A 19332-nucleotide genomic window follows, 5' to 3' on the forward strand; every position below is an offset into this window, starting at 1 on the left:
TGAAAAAATGGTGGCCTGATGAAAATCTTAGACTTGCAGTGAGGATCTGGGAAGGTCTTTCCATTACTAAGGAAAACACGAATCCTCCTCAGAATACCTGGTGAGGTTTTGCCTTTTCTATGGAACTCCCTTGCCTCACTGTACTTTTCTTATGGTATAATTCAGGGTGGACCTGCTCATTTCTTCTCTTAGACTACAAGCATCCCAAGGACATGACACATGGCTTAGTCATCACTACATTCCACCTAGCAAGGTGACATAAACACGGAAGCTGCCGTCAAATTTGTTGTAGACAGGGATGAGAGAATAAATGAATAAATAGAGGAACGGAGTGGAATATCTTACTTCCTAACAGGAGGTTTAAATCTATGTTAGTAAGGGAATGAAAGATATATTTTTTTTCCTTCAGGGAAAATATGATGAGCCACCCAAGGTGAAAAGAGAGTCTCTGACAAGTAAGCAAAAATTAAGGTTGCACTCTTTGTCATAAGAAATGACTATGAATATGAAGGCAAAAAGACATTAGAGAAGAAAAGTCAGGAAAAGGGGAAAGAGAAATTTGGGTAGCATAAGAAAGTGCCCGAAGGACTTTAAAACTAGAGATACCTGATGTCCACTTTTAGGTTTTTACATGTTTATGCAAATCCACTGCCATCTTTTCGAGGCATAAGTCCTGTCTGTTACACACAAAGGAGATGCTAAGGAACACTTGCTTGCCTTTATGTTAGATACAGAAACAGTGAGATTTTCTCTGATGTTCTCAATTCTAGAGTCTACTGACTCAGGCCTATGTGTGCCTGATGATAATCATGAGCCCCATCAACAAAGGGAGTACCCGCTCAGCATGGAGGCAGACCGCCCGCCAAATGAAAGAAAAATGTAGGCCAGGTGTGGTGGCTCACACGCGTAATCCCAGCACTTTGGGAGGCTGCGGCAGGCGGATCACCAGAGGTCAGGAGTTCGAGACCAGACTGACCAACATAGTGAACCCCCATCTCTACTAAAAATACAAAAACTAGCCAGGCATAGTGGTGCATGCCTGTAATGCCAGCTACTTGGGAGGCTGAGGCAGGTGAATCACTTGAACCTGGGAGGCTGAGGTCTCAGTGATCTAAGATCATGCCATTGTACTCCAGCCTGGGAGACAGAGCAAGACTCTGTCTCAAAAAGAAAAAAAGAAAAAGAAAAGAAAAGAAAAATGCACTCTTCATTCTTCTGAATTCTATCATAAATCTGGGAGTAGAATAATAAAAGTACATGAAAAACTACCCATAGCTTAGTATAGTTTATGTTGCACACAAAATCCGAGAGATAGAGGCAATAAATGTTTCTGGAATTTGTTTTATAGCAGCACTGGTCCATCAGGAAAGTTTCCCTCCAGGATAGATTCTAAACATAGACAAATAACAAGAAATGAAATTATAAGGAAGATTAACTATTGGCCTTTTGCTGACCCCTCTATTTCTCTCTTTCAAGAAGGAGAATTATAGGTCAGTCCAACGTTCAAGAAGGAGTAACATTTCTCATTTTGAGCTTTCTCAAGAAATCTTGGCTCTTAAAGCTCCTGGCTGATTCCTAGTGGTTTCTTATGTTTAAAAATACAACCCTCACACACAAAAAACAAAAAACAAAAAAACCCCCAAAAGACCAACAAAACCACAAATGTTACTTTCAGGTTTGAATTCAACTTAAATTCATTAAGTTATATTTTAAAAAGCTATCATTATGATAACCAGTTTTAATACTGTGATCAAATACAATCACTAGTACGAAAACTCGGCAAAATGTCACATTCCACTAGTGTCTCCAGTTCAATGCAAAATCTTTTACTGCCATCTTGTGGATTTTTAGGAAATAATCCCAGTCACTATGTGTTATCTATTGTCTTATGGGAATAATAGGTTCATAGGTCACAGTTTATGGAAATAACTGAAAAAATGTATAAGCAGCTAAATGGTCAGGTTTCCATTCAATATTATCACTTTGTATTCCCTACTAAGCATCTCTGAGGCTTGTTTCTTCATAAAAAGTTGTTATTATAATAATACCATCCTCTGCCTGTCTCAAGGTTGCCGTAAGAATAAAAATTTTAAATTGCTCCATAAATCAAAAGTACTATTCAGAAACAGCCAATTATTATCACTGCTATCAGCTACGCTATTAGAATGATAATACCTAAGCATTTTATATGTAACATTTTATATGTAAACTATAGTTCAGGTCGAAAAGTCCAGACCTAGGTACCTGCTTTCAGACAGATTTGTCTCATTTTTTATGGCTTTCAGGGCAAGACAGTGGATGTTTCAAATGAATGGAAAGATTCCCTGGAGATATTTCTTCTTGGGGCAGAAAATAATGTCAGCCTGACAACTGAAGAAGGGAATATTTTCTTTTTTACTGATTCACTGTTAAGCAACTGAGCCCTGACATTTCAAAAGCACAGCAAATATGTAGTATACGAACAGCTTTTTCCAGTGAAAAATGCTACCCCTGGGATCCTATCTACTGATCCACATTTAGTTATTCTCTGGTAAGTTATTCATCCAGGATTTCTCTCTTCCAACCAACCAACACTTAAACTGGAAAACAAGGCAATAAGTTGGCTCATAGATGTCACAGACAACTTAAAAAAGATTCATCTGAGAATTTCAGGGAAAAAACTTGGAACAAAATCTCCAAAAGCTTTCCTTTCCCCTTAGCGAAGACTTCTTGAAGTTCGTTCATGCTCTCATTTACTCATCACCTATGAACACCTCTGTGTGCCTAGCACTGGGTTAGGTTCTGGGATGCAATGATGATCCAGACATAACGTTTACCCTTACTGACTTCCATACTAGCTGGGAAGTTCACATCTCATGACTTACGATATCTGCTGCTTCAAGATCTGCAGTTGTTCGGAACCTGAGAAGAAATTAGGAGGCAGAGAAAGGGCCAACGCTGCCCTTGGGAATTTGGGGTGGTAGAAAGAGAGAAGTAGTTCATGTATGAGCAATTTGCTGTTATAGGACACTCATCGACTCTCCACATATGTCAGTTGTTGAGAGCAGTCATTGCATGCAGTGGAGTGAATGGTGTCAGAAGTGGTGATGGTGATGATGAAGATAAGATGATACTTGGAATTAAGAAACTTCTTATGGATTTTAAATAATGTCAGCCTGCGAAGAATAAGTCAAAGTAGTTGTTTCTTTTTATCAATCTGCCATGCATTTTGACCACGTTCATATCTTATGTCTCCGGACTGAAGGTGAGATCAATGTCTGATTTACCTCTCTATTTCCTATAGACATAGAATAATATTTGACAGACATGCTTTCATTATTGAACACTTATAAAGTGCCAGGTACTTTTCAAAACTCTTGGAATACAGCAATAAACAAAATAAATCAGTAAGAGATATTCAATAAATTAAATAATTAACAAATAAGAATCACAGCCATACGAAGTGTTTTCCACTTCTTCCACTTCATATATTTATACGAATTGCTAAATAAATCACAATTTCCTTCTCTCTACTGAATCATTTCCATCAACATATAAACACTGTTACAAAAAACAAACTCTACCCTCTAGTTCCCATTCTATTGCATTCCTCTCTAGAGCAAACTCAAAGGAGATAACTGTACTTGTCATTAAAAAAGAGGGAATTTGGCTGGAAAGGCAGCAGGAACTTGTGGAAAGATGTTAAGTGGAGGAGTAACATGATCGAAGTTGATAGAATCTATGGAATTTGTGTAAAAGATGAAAAAAATACTGACTTTGAAGTTGGGCAGACCTAGAGTTCAGTCCTTTTACTACAGTCTGGTCTTAACCAAATTATTTAACCTCTCAGAGTCTCAGAATTTTGACCTGCAAGATAATAGTAATCAAACTATGTGAAGTTCTTACTAGGTAGGAAGTGCACAATATGTCTTTCATCCTTTCTGTCATCAATTCCTCTCCTTTTATTCTCTTAGGCCTAGGCTCCTCCCATTAGAGGCTTCTCTCCGAAATAATTTCTGTTGTTTAAGAAGCGCTTATGATCCTTAAGATCCTAGACCTAAAACATTCCTCAAATAGAGCTCAGTGAGCCAAGTAATCACTAATGGTCATTTTTCATTTATCTACCCAGTGTTCAGATATGCTTCTTATTTGGGGACAATTCAAGACAGGAAGGAGGCACAGCCTTACCCCCATTAGAGAAGCTGGAGGGGGCAGCTATTCCCTTTTCCTGTCCCTCGGCAGCTACAACAGGGCAGGTTAAGCAGATGTTCCAGTTGAGAATTTGGCATCCCCACACTAACATGTAAGGTGCATGGAGAAATAGAGACTTTTCTCAGCAGTGTGGTTTGGCCATAAGTGGCCAGTGGTGACAGCCCAGCATCCTTAGTAAGTTGTTTTTTAGGAGGATTTCCTCCCTGGCCTCTGAGCCTGGTTCCTCAGGCTTCCTGTTATCTAGACTATCTGTTATTTCTCCAATAAATTATTTTTTCATGTATGTTACCCAGAGCTGATGTCTGTTGTCCGGAGTCAAGACCTCCAGGAGATAATTTCACCAGCCAAGTTCGCATCAGGCACATTCCTAGAGTAGTTAGTGTTACAGATAAGGAAGCTTCTCAGGAAAGAAGGAAGCCTATTCCTAGAGTCAAACAGGCTTTGAGTTATAAAACTGTTGAACCCTTCAGTTTCTTCTTGAATAAAACAGCAGCATGATCATTTTCCTACCTTTCCTGAAGGGACCCTTTGAGGATCAAATGAGATAATCACAGTGCGGGACTTTATACATATATATGGTAATGCAAATCTAAGGGTTATTAGAGATTAGCTAATAAAATAGGTTATTCTGAGGCCAAAATGAACTAGACTAAACATCAGTCCACTTTTTGACTCAAAAGAGATTTCAAGTTTTAAAGGAGGAGTGATGATCAAGTCGATGATCACTCCTTCTTTAAAACCTGAGCTCTCTGCATGATTTCCCCTTTATTTGTGATCAGCTATTATACCACATTTTAAATGTTTACATAGAGAAGACATTGGAACAAGTGTTAATCCATCCTTTGAAATTTGTATAGGAAGTCCTCGCTACCTAAATATCTATTTGGAAGAAGAGAATCTGTTATAAACATATTTTAAATGATCATCAATTATTTAGCATTTAATATGTAATAAAATATTTAATTAACATTTTTCTGATCTATGGGAATTCCTTTTAGTCAATTAGGAAATGATCTGTCCGAATTGGAAATACATTCCATTGACCAGAAAGCTAAAAGCTTTAATTTATTCTGAATCTTCAGGACAGAAGGGATTAATTGGCCAGAGTTCCAGATGAATACAACTGAGAGGGGCCCTAGGATTCCCAACTGCCTTCAGAGAGGTGGGCAAAAATGAGTCATTCATTCATTCATTCATTAAACATTTGCTCAGTAGCTGGGTTCTAAGTTAATCAACAAAGGTGAAGACATGAATATAACACAGTTTCATCCTCAAGGGAAGCTTCTAAGGATCTGAACATTGCTTCTAAGTACCTTAATCTTACAGCCTTCGTATACATTGGCTTCCTGTGGTGACTCATATGTCTCCTTTTAAATGCTCTTTTTTTAGGCATTTATGCTTTCTTCATTAACTAGACTTTTGAGTATGGAGTGCCTCAGACATAAGCAAACTGCCGAATTCAATTCTCTTGTGAAGGCCTAAATTGCAGAAAGAGCATAGCTTTGAAATCAGAAGCAACAGTGTTCCAAATACCACCATCATTACTGATTATCTGTGTGATCTTGGACAAATTATTTAATTTCTCTGAGCCTTCAATCCAACAAGGTTGTTGGGACAATTCAGTGAAATCATAGTGCAGTATCCAGCAAAATGCTTGGTGCTGAGCATATGTTCAATAAATGTTAGGCATTTTATCTCTAATTACTGGTTTTGGTTTCTTGGGGCCCTCTTTGTTGGGAAGTTTCCCCTCCAGAATCCTTCTTACTTTCCCATCCTGAGCTAAGGCTGGTCTCTTCTTTATGCTCATGTGGTCCCTGGAAGTTACCATTAGCATTTCCATGTTATACTGGAAATAACCTATTTATTTGTCTGTCTCCCTTCATGAGGCTACATGTTCACTGAGGAGACAATGCTTTTTTCACGTTGTATCCTTAGTGTCTAGTAGCTTTTGGTACTTTGTGAATGTCTCTGAGCTCTGCAAACAAGATTTTAAGGTGAAAATATTACTTCTGTCAAACAAAATACTTACAAGAGGTTTTCTGGAGATTATGACAGAATTTTCAAAAAATATGTTTCACTTGATAGTAATTTATATCCAAAGGCTAAAAAAGTTATTTTGCTAAATAATGTTAAAAAACTCTTTATTGGCCGGGCGTGGTGGCTCACCCCTGTAATTCCAGCACTTTGGGAGGCCGAGGCGGGCGGATCATGAGGTCAGGAGATAGAGACCTTGCTAACATGGTGAAACCCTGTCTCTACTAAAAGTAGAAAAAATTGGCCAGGCAGGGTGGCGGGTGCCTGTAGTCCCAGCTACTCGGGAGGCTGAGGCAGGAGAATGGCGTGAACCCGGGAGGCGGAGCTTGCAGGGAGGCAGAGCTTGCAGTGAGCCGAGATTGTGCCACTGCACTCCAGCCTTGGCGATAGAGCAAGACTCCGTCTCAAAAAAACAAACAAAAACAAACCAAAACCAAAAAACCAACCAACCAACCAACCAACAAACAAAAAACCACACTTTATCAGCATTTAAAAAATTTGCTGCAGGACTTCTCAGATCTTTCACTGAATTATGAAACTTTTTAATGGAGCATTTCACACATCTGCTATTATACAGTTTTGGAAGTACCACTGTGAGAAAAGCTGGTGTTTTACTGGTACACTGAGTTAAGTTTCAGAGTTTTGAAAGCTGCTTACAGTTAAATCCTTTGAGTAGTCATCTTGTGAGTTAGGTGTTACGAGTCTGATGTTAAGTACATGGTTCCTAAGGTACTATTTTCACTGCACCTTGCTAAGTTGTGACATATAGTGTGTTTATGACACTGAATAAGCATATAACCAGAAAGGAATATAGGAATATAACCAGAAAACAGCAATGTTAATTTTGTTTCCCTACACAGTTTACTGAGTGCCCACAAATTTTATTTGTTGTTTGTCTTTAAAAAGAAAATACATATATATATATATTTTTGAGACAGAGTTTCACTCTTGTTGCCCAGGTTGGAGTGCAATGGCATGATTTCAGCTCACCGCAAACTCGCTCTCCCGGGTTCAAGCGATTCTCCCGCGTCAGCCTCCCGAGTAGCTGGGGTTACAGGCCTGCGCCACCACATGCGGCTAATTTTGTATTTTTAGTAGAGACAGGGTTTCTCCATGTTGGTCAGGCTGATCTCATACTCCCGACCTCAGGTGATCTGCTCACCTCGGCTTCCCAGAATGCTGAGATTACAGGCGTGAGCCACCGTGCGTGGCCTATTTACTGTTTTTCTTTAACATATATTACACAGCCAGATTCTATGTCAGACAAAGGGGATGCTGTTTAAGTGACACTTGGGGCAATTCATGAGTTCTCTAGTCCCTTTTAGATAATGGAGGGTTTTTCCTTGTCTACTCCAAGTTCCTTTTCAGAGGAAATTCAGCCAACAGGTTGGAGGTAGGAGGGAGCTCAGCACTGAGGGGACAGGGCTACTGCTCCATCCCCACTCAGTGATATGGCTCTTTCTTTCGGTACAACAGTGAAACACACTTGTGTGTGGTTTGTTAGTAAATAACTGCTGTCCTGAGCTCTCCTGAGTGACCCACAACTCTGGCTCCCTAGAAGTCCCCACTGCCCTGCTGTCCGGCATCTGTGGCACTGTGGCCATTCATTGTGTGGACTGGTGCCAGGGTTATGCCAAGGTGTGAAAATTTTGAATAGCATCCCTGACCATAGGTAAAGAAAAATCCAGGGTGGCTGAGGCATCAATGAGAGTAGGGGGAGTACTGTGGATGGGGCAGGCTGTCCAGGCAGGCAGGGGCCAGACTCTGTAAAACTTTATGGGCTATGTTAAAAATTTTAGGCTTTAAGAACAGCAGGACACCACTGTAAGGCTTTAAAGAGAGCAGGAAAAGGATATGATTAGATATGCTTTTTGTCCTGTTTGCTCTTTCCACAGGCTGGAAGTCTGTACGTGATGGGTGAGGTTTACATGCACTAGGCAATCATCAGGAATAAAGGACTCTGCCCATAGTCAGGCCCTGCTGAATCCCCACGTTCGGGCGGCTGGGCCAGGAGTTAGCCTGGGTAGTGGGGCTCTGAAGCCGAGGCTGAGCAAGAGTAACTCCCCTGGAGCCTCTTCACAGGCCACTTCTGTTTTCATTTGAGGTGGTCTTGTGATCAGGGGAGCAGTGGGTTCTCAGTTGTGCAAGAAGAAAGATTCGGTAAGGTAGGGAGAAGTCTAAAGGGGCTCCACAATTAAGAGAGGCAAAAGCCGGAAATGACTGAAGAGTCAACGGGTCTAGAGGCAGTGGGTTAGAGAGAGAGAGCAAATGCCTGGAACAAGCATGCTGGTGTAGAGAGGTCACTTCCACATGGTTTCTGGACCAGAACTCTACATTTAACTGGTCAGATTTAGGGCAATAAGTTTTTACCTCCTCAAAAACAGCATCAACTCCACTTAGTTGGATTTCACTTCAAAGTTTAACAGAATGTCGTGGCTGACACAGTACCTTGAAAATTCTGAAACCTTACTGATACTTGTTCCTGAGGGGAGGGTAGTGGTTTTGCTGGAGTTTGGGCGACTCCAAGTTTTGAAGATAAGCGAAGAGAAGCTGAAGGTGTTGCTTAGGTGAAAGGTTTTATACGGTTTCTGATTTACGCTGTTTCACCTTTGAGGACAAGGTGAAATAACAGCACTGAGTTGTGGAGAGGAGACTTGTCCCTAACATTGCATAGTCCCCAGATCCTTTTTAGTATTTCAGAGAGTGCTTGTTTCAGGAACGCACAGAGGGAGACAGAGTTTCTTAGGCAGAAAACATCAGTACTGAAAACTAGGAAAGCAAGGTTCCTCCGTGGGACTGGGAGCCAGAGCCAGAGAGGAAGGGCATGGCAGGTATGGCATGGTGACTTGAAGGGATGAGGTTTGTAGGTTCATATGAGGACCACTTCAGGAAATTGAAGAAATAATTTGGGACATCTTTACTGGGGATGGTGTGGGGGAGGGGAAGCCACAACACCAGAACAGATTTAGAAATGTTATTTGAGGTGACAATATAAGGTGACCTTATCAGTACCCAAAGATGGTGAATAGTGTGTGTAGTGCTCATATTCCATTTAGTTAAACTTGAAAATAGAGTCCTGGCAAATCAAGTCCTTTCCCTCTGCACATTTCTAAGCGTGAAGATAACCTGAACAATTTTGAAATACCCATGTGAGCTGTGATTCATTTTCACTCTTTCTAAATCAACAATGCAATTTAAATTCTAATTTGGAAATTCAGTTACCTATTATACCTTCACTTCAACAGCTGCAGCATTTCACTTCTGGCAACACATATTCCTAATCATGTATCTTGAAACACAGTTTGTTAAATACTTAAAGTCCATCAAGAATGAGCTTTGGAGTTAGCAAGTCAGCTGGGGTGATCATTTTTGGATGCCTGAGGAATGAATAAACTAAAATTGCTTGGAGAGACAGGAAATAATCTCCTTCTAGGGGGTATTGCTTCTCTGTGCTCTGTTCCACATTTTTTCCTAAAAAGTCACTGAAACAAATAATAAGGGAAGCATTTCTATATTTCCTTCTGCAGAAAGAATGCCTGAGGAGGTGACTACACTAGTTAATGTGACTGCCTGCTGAATGCCCTAAATTTTCCTCCATGAATACATCAAGAACATGGTTCAATTACTGAATTCCATTCTGCAACAAATCCCTGAGAAATAGAATACATAAAAGAGAAATTAGAAAAGATCACTTATAATACATGTATAGGTTGTAGCCCAAGGTGATGATCTGTTTGTCTTTGAGCATCTTCAATACTTTAATTTTGGAATTCTGGTGGAGATAAGCGGTAGGCCTGGAAAAAATTCCCTACAATGGAGCTTCAGGATCCTCCATCTTCAGGTTGCTAAGTAATGTGTTTTGACAATGCATGAACACTAGATGGCACCCATAACTTTAAAACATAGTAAAAGGCCACTTCCCTTTTCTGTATAGGCAAGAATGTAGGAAACAGTCAATTACAGGAATTACAAAAATTAGCCGGGTGCGGTGGTGGGAGCCTGTAATCTCACCTACTCAGGAGGCTGAGACAGGAGAATCGCTTGAACCCAGGAGGTGGAGGTTGCAGTGAGCCAAGATCGCACTACTGCACACCAGCCTGTGCAACACAACCAGACTCCGTCGCAAATAATAACAACAAATCTACTCAAGCATTTTCCGCTACTGGTGTCCTGTAAGACACTCCTTATGTAAGGGTTTTGTGGTCAAAATGTTTGTGAAAACCACAGATTTCATCTGCTCTAGGAGATTTCCAATGGACACAGGTAAACATGGCTTTTAGAAGTTCTTCATTGAAGAAGTCTGTACAAAGGAACCTATTACAGTAGCAACCTATTACAATCCTGCTGTTTCAGCGTTCTGTGAAACACACTTTGGGAAATGCCAATCTAGTTCAATCCCTGTCCCAAAGAAGGAACAGCCCAAACTATCCAAAAGAGGCCTTCCTTATACATGGGTATCTGAACCTTTTTAAAAAACAACAGATACAGTCTTAAAGCAGAGTTGTTAATAGTAATAGCAACATTTATTGAATACATATACTATGACATGCTGTATTTTAAGTGTTATTGTCTCTTCTCTTTCTTCAGAGTGTGTGTGTGTATATATGTGTATGTATATGTGTTTATATACATATACATACATATACAATACCTGGCACATAGTAAACCATTAATAACTAAATTCCTAGGAAGATCCTATAGTCTGTGTGTGAGAGTAGGAATGGACATTCTGCCCCTGATGAGAAAGGTAATTGTCTATTATGCAAGTCTCTTACCTATGAAGAACAATTGAGACCAAAGACACATCCCCCAGATCCCTTCCCTGGGGATTCTACTTCCTTTCTCTGAAATTACTACATTGTTGTTAACATGACTTATTTGCAAATTAATTTTACATGACCTATTAATATGTATTGAATTTTATTTAGGTTTTTTATTTATTTATTTATTTATTTTGACAGAGTCTCACTCCATCACCCAGGCTGGAGGGCAGTGGTGCAATTTTGGCTCACTGCAGCCTTTGCCTCCTGGGTTCAACCAATTCTCCTGCCTCAGCCTCCCAAGTAGCTGGGACTAAAGGTGTGCACTACCCTACCACACCTGGGTAATTTTTTTATTTTTACTAAAGACAGGGTTTCACCATGTTGGCCAGACTGGTCTCGAACTCCTGACCTCAGGTGATCTGCCTGCTTCAGCATCACAAAGTGCTAGGATTATAGGCATGAGCCACTGTGCCCAGCCAGCTCTAGATTGTTATTTAGAGTTTTTGCTTTGTATTTTCCAGGAAGGTAGCTTGCGCCTGTATGACCAGTGTAAGTTATAGATGAAAATATTTTATCTTCCATATTCCATCATTAGTAATACTTTTGTGCCATTTTGCTTTCCACCATGTAATGCTTGAGCTTCTCAAGACTGTTTATTCTTTTCTCTCAATGTTAAGCAATGAAATTCCAATAGTGAACCTTGAAACTAGCCATTTTCTAGCTAGCTATAGGTGAAATACATTTTGATATACTAAGGAGAAATGCTCCTTCTTCTTTCTCAACAGAAAAAAGCAGATATTTTCTTCATCAAATGTATTTGCAAATGTTATACATAAAAATGGATATGCTGTGTGAACTTCAAAGATTGTTGTTATGTCCTGTGAATTATATATCTAAGAAGACTATAATTCTGATTGGCTGCCTTATTTACTATGTGGTCCTGGTAATAATATTTAAATGGATAAATCTATTTTTGAAGCAGAAATACTTGGGAGTTTTCTTTGTCAAGCCATAGAGTATTACTAGCTCATTTTTTTTCTCTCACATGTATGGAGGTTAAAACAAATAAAGCCTGTGGCTTGGTGGATTTTTTTTATTTAAACAGAGTTAGGGAGTCTAATGTCATCCCTGTGGCTCAATTTCTTTATCCTTAAAGTGAACATAATAAGGCATAATGTTGTTAGAAGGCTAAATTATTTATGATAGTGACTGACTCAAAAGTACCATGTAAGTATTAGTTCTTTATTGTTTTATGTGTTCCTGAATGTAATGTGCACACAGTGTGGTGTGTACTAGGAAGATGTGCCATAGAGACCGTTGACAAAATTTTGAAAAGAGACTGTGCCGAGAGGAGAGAGAACACTGACTTTGAGTGCAGCTTTATAGTCAGTAGCTGGAGACATAGACAGATCATTTAATCTCTCCGAATCTCTTTTCTCCTGATTTGTAAAATGGCAGTAATAATAACAACCTATCCTGCCACTTAGAATGACTTAGAGGATCTCTAGAATTAATGCATGTGACAGTGCTTTGCGTCTGGGAACATTTAACGATGATATGAATGCTGATTTTAATGAAATGACAAAGTGGTACCCCAGTATAGAGAATGTAAGCCAGGATGATGAAGATACGTTAGTATGCTTTAGGTAGAATTTTAGAGTCAATCTTTCAGGCTATAGTGACTTCTTAATGTGCCACCATATTTATTCAACACTTTTTCCGTTAAATAAACACTTTTTTTTTTTTAAAGAGACTGCTATGTGCCAGGCATTGTGCTAAATATTAAGGATATAAAATCATATAAGATAGAGAATTTGCTTTGAGAGGCCTTACTACCTAGTACAGGAAGACAGACATGTAAACGTACATGGACAATAAAGTTTGATAGCTGCCAGTTATATCTTATATATCATGAAAGTATTGAAGTAGGTAAGGGAAGTAGTTTAAGGAATGATGCTCAGTTCTTGGATGGCAGAACAAGGTCCTAATGAGGGACCTTACACTGTCTCTCCCATACTCAACATCCTTCCACGGAACTGCAAGCTGATGAGTGGGCAGAGGCCTTCATATGTGAGAGGACCTCAGTGACACATATGACAAGGCCATTCATGCCATTCGTGCAAACTGCCGGACACCTTACTAAAGTCAACAGACTGTATGATGTTATTTAGGTAAAGTATGTGTGTGTGTGTTTGTGTGTTTTTGTGTTTTTGTGTGTGTGTGAGAGAGAGAGAGAGAGGGAGATTTTCCCATTTTTTGAAGGGTTGGAATGGTGGCTAACAAATATAAGGTCAATTATAAGATTCTATTTATAAATCACAGCCATAAAACAAAAACAAATTTTTCTAAATGCACAATGAAAACCACAAACTAAGTGCTTTGTTTACTTATGAACTATGAACCATAATATCAGCCACAAGTACTGGCTCCTTATGTAACTCTCCATTATTATTTTCATGAGTAGTAAAATTAAAATATAGGCAGGAACACTCACAATGGATTTACCCTACCATACTAAGGAGGAAGCTTGACATAGTAGAAGGAGACAGTCAATAAATATTTGAATAAATTAAAGCAAATAGGGAAAGAAAGGAAGAGGAAAGGAAAATTAGAAGGAAGGGAGAAAGTGGCAATGGAATGGAAGAATGAAAAGAGGGAGGGAAGGGATATAGTAGGTGTAATGGGCATTAAATGGAATATTTAAATCCCAGCTCTGACTCTCTGTAGTTAGGTAAACTTTGACTAGCTTGAAGTTTATCTTCATTTGAACACGGGGCAGTACCTTTCAGAGTGATTGTGAGAAGAATAAATAATAGTTATGCAAGATAAATTAGAGGTCCATTGAACAATGTAGTGCCTATAGTCACCAATACTGCCTGCTTAAACATTTGATATGAGGGTAGATCTTATGTTAATTGTTCTTATCACAAAAGGAAAACAATAACAAAAATAGAAGAGAATAGGAGAAAACTTTTGGAGTGATGGCTGCATTATGGCATAGATTGTGTGATGGTTTCATGTGTGCATACACATCTCCAAATTCGTCATTAAGTATGTACAACTTTTTCCATGTCAATCTCATCTCAATAAAGTAGCCTTGAAAATTACTTACAAAATAATGCCCTTTGCACCAATGTGGATGCCACTGGAGGCTATTATCCTAAGCAAATTAACATAGGAACAGAAAGCCAAATACCACATGTTCTTACTTATAAGTGGGAGCTAAACACTGGATACTCATGGACATAAAGTTAGCAACAATAGACACTGCGGACTCCTAGAGTGGGGAGGGAAGGAAAAGGGAAATGATTTAAAAACTACTTGGTATTAGGCTCACTATCTGGGTAATGGGATCAATTGTACGCTCAACCTCAGCATCACGTGATATGCCCATATAAGAAACATCGTGTGTAACCCCAAATCTAAAATAAAAAAAAAAAGTTGAAATTATTAAAAAAGCAAAAAAAAAAAAAAAAAAAAAAAAGAAAGGTGCTTAATACATTGTTGCTGATAATTCTTGAATTTAGTTGAGTGGTACCGCTGCTACAACTCCGTACCATCAGCAAACTCCATATAGCATTATCTTATGCATTTTATTTTTTTTACATTTGCACCAAACTATACACGTTATAAAGGTACAGTGTTTAGAGTATGGTTATGAGTTTGGGGGAAAAGTCTGTTTTTTAAAATAAAAGAAGTAATATATCATTATTAAAAAGGCATGCTTCTCAACATTCTGTTGGATGCAAATGTGTCTCGGAACATCTAGAAGAAAATATTAGCACTTCACCTTTATTTGAGGGAAGTAAGTGCAACAAGCATCAAGCACCTGAACACCATTTAAACTGTGACATGTAGACCATGCGTGATGGCTCATGCCTGTAATCCTAGCACTTTGGGAGGCTGAGGCGGGTGGATCACCTGAGGTCAGCAGTTTGAGACCACCCTGGCCAACATAGTGAACCCCCATCTCTACTAAAAATACAAAAACTAGCCAGGCATAGTGATGCATGCCTGTAATGCCAGCTACTTGGGAGGCTGAGTCAGGAGAATCACTTGAACCTGGGAGCAGAGGTTGCAGTGAGCTGAGATTGCACCACTGCACTCCAGCCTGGGCAATAGAATGAGCAAGAGTCTGTCTCAAAGGAAACAAAAACAAAAACAAACAAAACTGTGACATGCACCAGAAGTCATGACGCTCTCATCCATTTTCCTTTGTAATTAAGGTGCTTTTGGTATCATAATTGAAAGTTAAGGCTTTTTCACTGACGGCGTCAGATATGGAGGGAATAAAGATTAAAGAAGCATACTCACCGATAGGATCTGGTCTCCTCTCTGGAGCTCCCCACTTAGGTCTGCTGGTCCACCAGCCAGAATGAAGGATACAAAAATACCTTCTCCATCTTCCCCACCGACAATGTTGAAGCCCAGGCCAGTGGAGCCTTTGTGCAGGACCACCTTGCGCGGCTCTCTGCAGAAAGAAATAGAGAACAGAGCTCAGAGGCTGATCCATTTAAGATTTAGGTTGCTTTTACTTTCATATGATATCAGCGATTCACTACCTATAAAATTGTTTCTCGAACTAAGATAACATTTGCACATCAAGAAAGAGGCTAATATCAGGACAGATATTTGAGTTCCCCACTGTAACAACTACCAAAATACCATGCAAAAATCAATCCATCATTCTAAACAAATTTCTTAAACTACCTTTACTTCTACTTTTCTTTTGTCTAAAACATCTGTTTTTGTATTGAGCAACACAGTAGTACTCAGTATGACGGATGTACACAAAAGGAGGGAGGGATTTTGGGGAACAAGAGACTAGATTGAATGCCAGATCATGAAAGATCTTATATGCCGGGTTGTGGGTTTGTTGTTCGTTTGATTGTTAATTAAAATTTACTGTGTAGGCCATGGGGACTCATTGGAAGATTCTGAGACATTAAGAACACTTAAATTCGTTTTAGGAAAATTAACAGATGGTCCTATGGAGGGCTGACGGAGAGGAAAGCACAGATATGATGGGAGGTGGGAAAACCATTTAGGATATTGTCTAGTAATCCAGCTGCGAGGAAGTCACAGCCCGAACAAGGGTGATAGCAATGAGAATTTTAAAAAGGGCAACATGAGAGAGGAAATTTGAAGGGAGAAGCAGTAGGTCCAGAGATGACTCAGACACTGGAAAAAGAGGAGAGAGAGCATCTAAGTAACTAGCAAAAGGAGAGATGAGTGGAATCCAGGGTCATGAGAATGTGTATGATTTTGACATACTCAGTTCCAGGAAATAGTGGGATATCCAGGTGGAGACGTTCTGAAGCAGCTGCAGGCAAAGAATAGGAATTTGGGTCTTCAGAGAGGACTATAAATACAGATTTGAGGATCATCAACAGAAAGGTTAGAGACCAAATCTTGAGCCAATAGTTTGCTGAGTTTGTGTAGAGGTCAGAATAATATGCAATTATAGAATGTAAAAAGTCTTAAAAGGCATTTAGTTCAATTTTCTATATCAGTAGTTTTAGAAAGCGTTTTGCAAGCCTTAGGTTTACCAAGTTGTCATTTGTATCACCCACCCTCCTCTCCCAAACATCTCAGTTCATCTTCTATTTTCCAGCTCTTAATGATGTAAGAATGAGAAAGAGCCATCCAATATATTTTATACTAATGACTACACAAATAGTTTGTTACTTGCTATCACATTTCCATGCATAAAATGATGCATTTTGTATATATGCCTTATTATGAGGAAGAGTGTAAAGTGCACATCATAACTTGAGCTGTAAGTAATAAATTATGTAACAATGCATTAAGTCAGAGGTAAAGTGACATATAGTTAACTCATTTCATTCTACAAATACTTTGTCAACACCTACTGTGCCAGGAGGCTGTTTCAGGTGCTCAGAATGTTTGCAAACAAAACAAATATCCCTGTGCTTGTAGGACTTACAATCTAATGAAGGTAGACTAATAAATGATAGATGCAATAAATAAATCAATTATATAGTATGTTATAAGGCAATAAGTATTTTGGAGAGAAAAACAGCAGAACAGCGTAGGAGGTTGTGGCGAGGAGGGCCTGGACAAGATGCATTGAGAAGGTGACCTTTTAGAAAAAATTGAAGAGGTGAAGAAACTGGTCAGGTCACTATAAAAAGAAAGAACATTCTGGCCAGAAGAAAGGAATAGACAAACAGAGATCCTAATATGGAAGGGTGCCTGGTATTGTCAAAGAACTAGGAGGCCATTGTGGCTAAACTGAGTAAATGAGGAAAGAAGAATGGTAAACAATGAAGTCACTGTATTAGTTTTCTATTGCTGAGTAACAAGTTACCACAAATCTAGCAGGTTAAAACCACACGCATTATTCTCTTTCAGTTCTGTAGGTCAGAAGTCTGGGTGGACTTGACTGTGTTGTCTGCCTATGCTGAAGTCAAGGTGTCAGCCAGGCTGAGCTTTATTGCAAATTTCTGTGGAAAAACCTGCTTCCAGATGTATGTAGGTTACTGGCAGAATTCAGTTTCTTGTGGATATAGGATTGTATTAGTCAGGGTTCTTCAGAGAAAGTCAACATGAGATTGCATACACATATACACATACATCTATATTATATACACATACATAATAAGGAATTGGCTTAGGTACTTATGGAGGCTGATAAGGCCTCAAGATTTGTGGCTAACAAATTGGAGACCCAGGAGAGCCAGTGATATATATTAAGTAGTTGCAGGCTGAGGCTAAGCCCGAAGGCAGATGAAGACTGATGTCCCAGCTTGAAGATAGCCAGGAAGAAGCAGCAAATTCACCCTCTCATTGCTTTTTTATTCTATTCAGGCCTTCAGTGGATTAAATGAGGATCACACACTTTGGGGAAAACAATCTGCTTTACCCAGTCTATTGATTTGCATGTTCATCTCATCCAGAAACACCCTCACAGATATACTGAGGAAAATGTTTAACCAAATAGCTGGACGCTCAGTGACTCAGTCAAGCTGACACATGAAATTAACCATCATAAGGAATAAGGTACCCATTTCCTTGCTGGCCATCAACTGGGGCCTCTCTCAGCTCCTATAAGCCATCCATATTCCTCATCCCATGGCCCTCTCTATCTTCAAGCAAGTAATGGCACATTGGCACATTGAATCCTCTTAAGATTTGGAAGCTCTGACTTCCTTTTCTCCAACTAGCTGAATAACTCTTTGCTTTTTAGGGGTTTATGTGATTAGGCCAGGCCTATCCAGATAATGTTCCTATCTTAACTGATTAGTAACCTTAACTACATTTGCAAAATCCCTTTTCTTTTTCTTTTTTTTTTTTTTTGAGGAGTCTCGCGCTGTCACCCAGGCTGAAGTGCAGTGGCACAATCCCAGCTCACTGCAAGCTCCGCTTCCCGGGTTCACGCCATTCTCTTGCCTCAGTCTCCCAAGCAGCTGGGACTACAGGCGCTAGCCACCACACCCACCTAATTTTTTTTTTTTTTTTTTTAGTAGAGATGGGGTTTTACCGTGTTAGCCAGGATGGTCTCAATCTCCTGACCTCGTGATCTGCCCGCCTCGGCCTCCCAAAGTGCTGGGATTGCAGGCTTGAACCACCGCGCCCCGCCGCATAATCCCTTTTTCTTATGTAAGAACTTAATTGTGGGAATAACACTAGGAGGTAGATATCACGAGTCCCTCTTAGAACTTTGCCTACCACTGTCAGAGAGACCATAGTGCATTAATCCTGTAGGGCCTTGTAGATCATTTTAAAAGCTTTGACTTTTACTCTGAGAGAAATGGGAAGCCTGTGAGAAAAATGACTTGACCTGACTTACATTTGTAAATGATTCCTTTGATGTAAAACAGACTCCTCTTGCAGCTGGGTGGGCACGGGAGTTCAGCTCCCCCTTGATCACAGAAACAGCAGGGAGGGAAACACAGAGCATTCCCCTCATTCTACCTCACTGCCATTAGGTGGGAGTAGAAGCTCAGCTCCCCGCTTGGATCCACTAACACCAATGGGGGAGAGAAGATGGGGTGCTGACTAGCACTGCCTTGAACCACCTTATTCTGCCTCCTTACCTCTGCATGGGGGTAGAAGTTTAGATCCCCACAGGGCCCTGCTGATGTTACCCTAGTAGGCAGAGCGGTTTTCCAACTAGTACTGATTTCCTCTTACTCCTTCTACTTCATTGCCACTGTGCAGGGGTAGAAGTTAAGCTTCTTGCTGGTCCCCATCAATATTAGGAGTAGGGGAATGGAATGCCAGCTAATGCCACCTCATTCCAGCCTGTTGCTGCTGGATAAGGGTACGAGTTCAGCTCCCCACTAGAAAGTGGAGAATCAACTAGCACCACCTCATACCC

General features: G+C 39.8%; 1 protein-coding gene across 23 annotated transcripts in view; it reads right to left on the reverse strand.

Annotated features, from left to right (window-relative positions):
* The window catches only part of DLG2 (discs large MAGUK scaffold protein 2), a 2222296-nt gene that overhangs the window by 364777 nt on the left and 1838187 nt on the right, over nucleotides 1-19332 (reverse strand). For all 23 annotated transcript variants that reach the window (XM_008020354.3, XM_008020345.3, XM_008020348.3 and 20 more), the window contains one exon: nucleotides 15303-15459. In XM_008020354.3, the coding sequence (XP_008018545.1) occupies nucleotides 15303-15459 (157 nt within the window). The remainder of the gene's footprint in view (nucleotides 1-15302; nucleotides 15460-19332) is intronic.

This window comes from Chlorocebus sabaeus, chromosome 1, assembly GCF_047675955.1.
Source record: "Chlorocebus sabaeus isolate Y175 chromosome 1, mChlSab1.0.hap1, whole genome shotgun sequence".
Classification (NCBI taxonomy): Eukaryota; Metazoa; Chordata; class Mammalia; order Primates; family Cercopithecidae; genus Chlorocebus; species Chlorocebus sabaeus.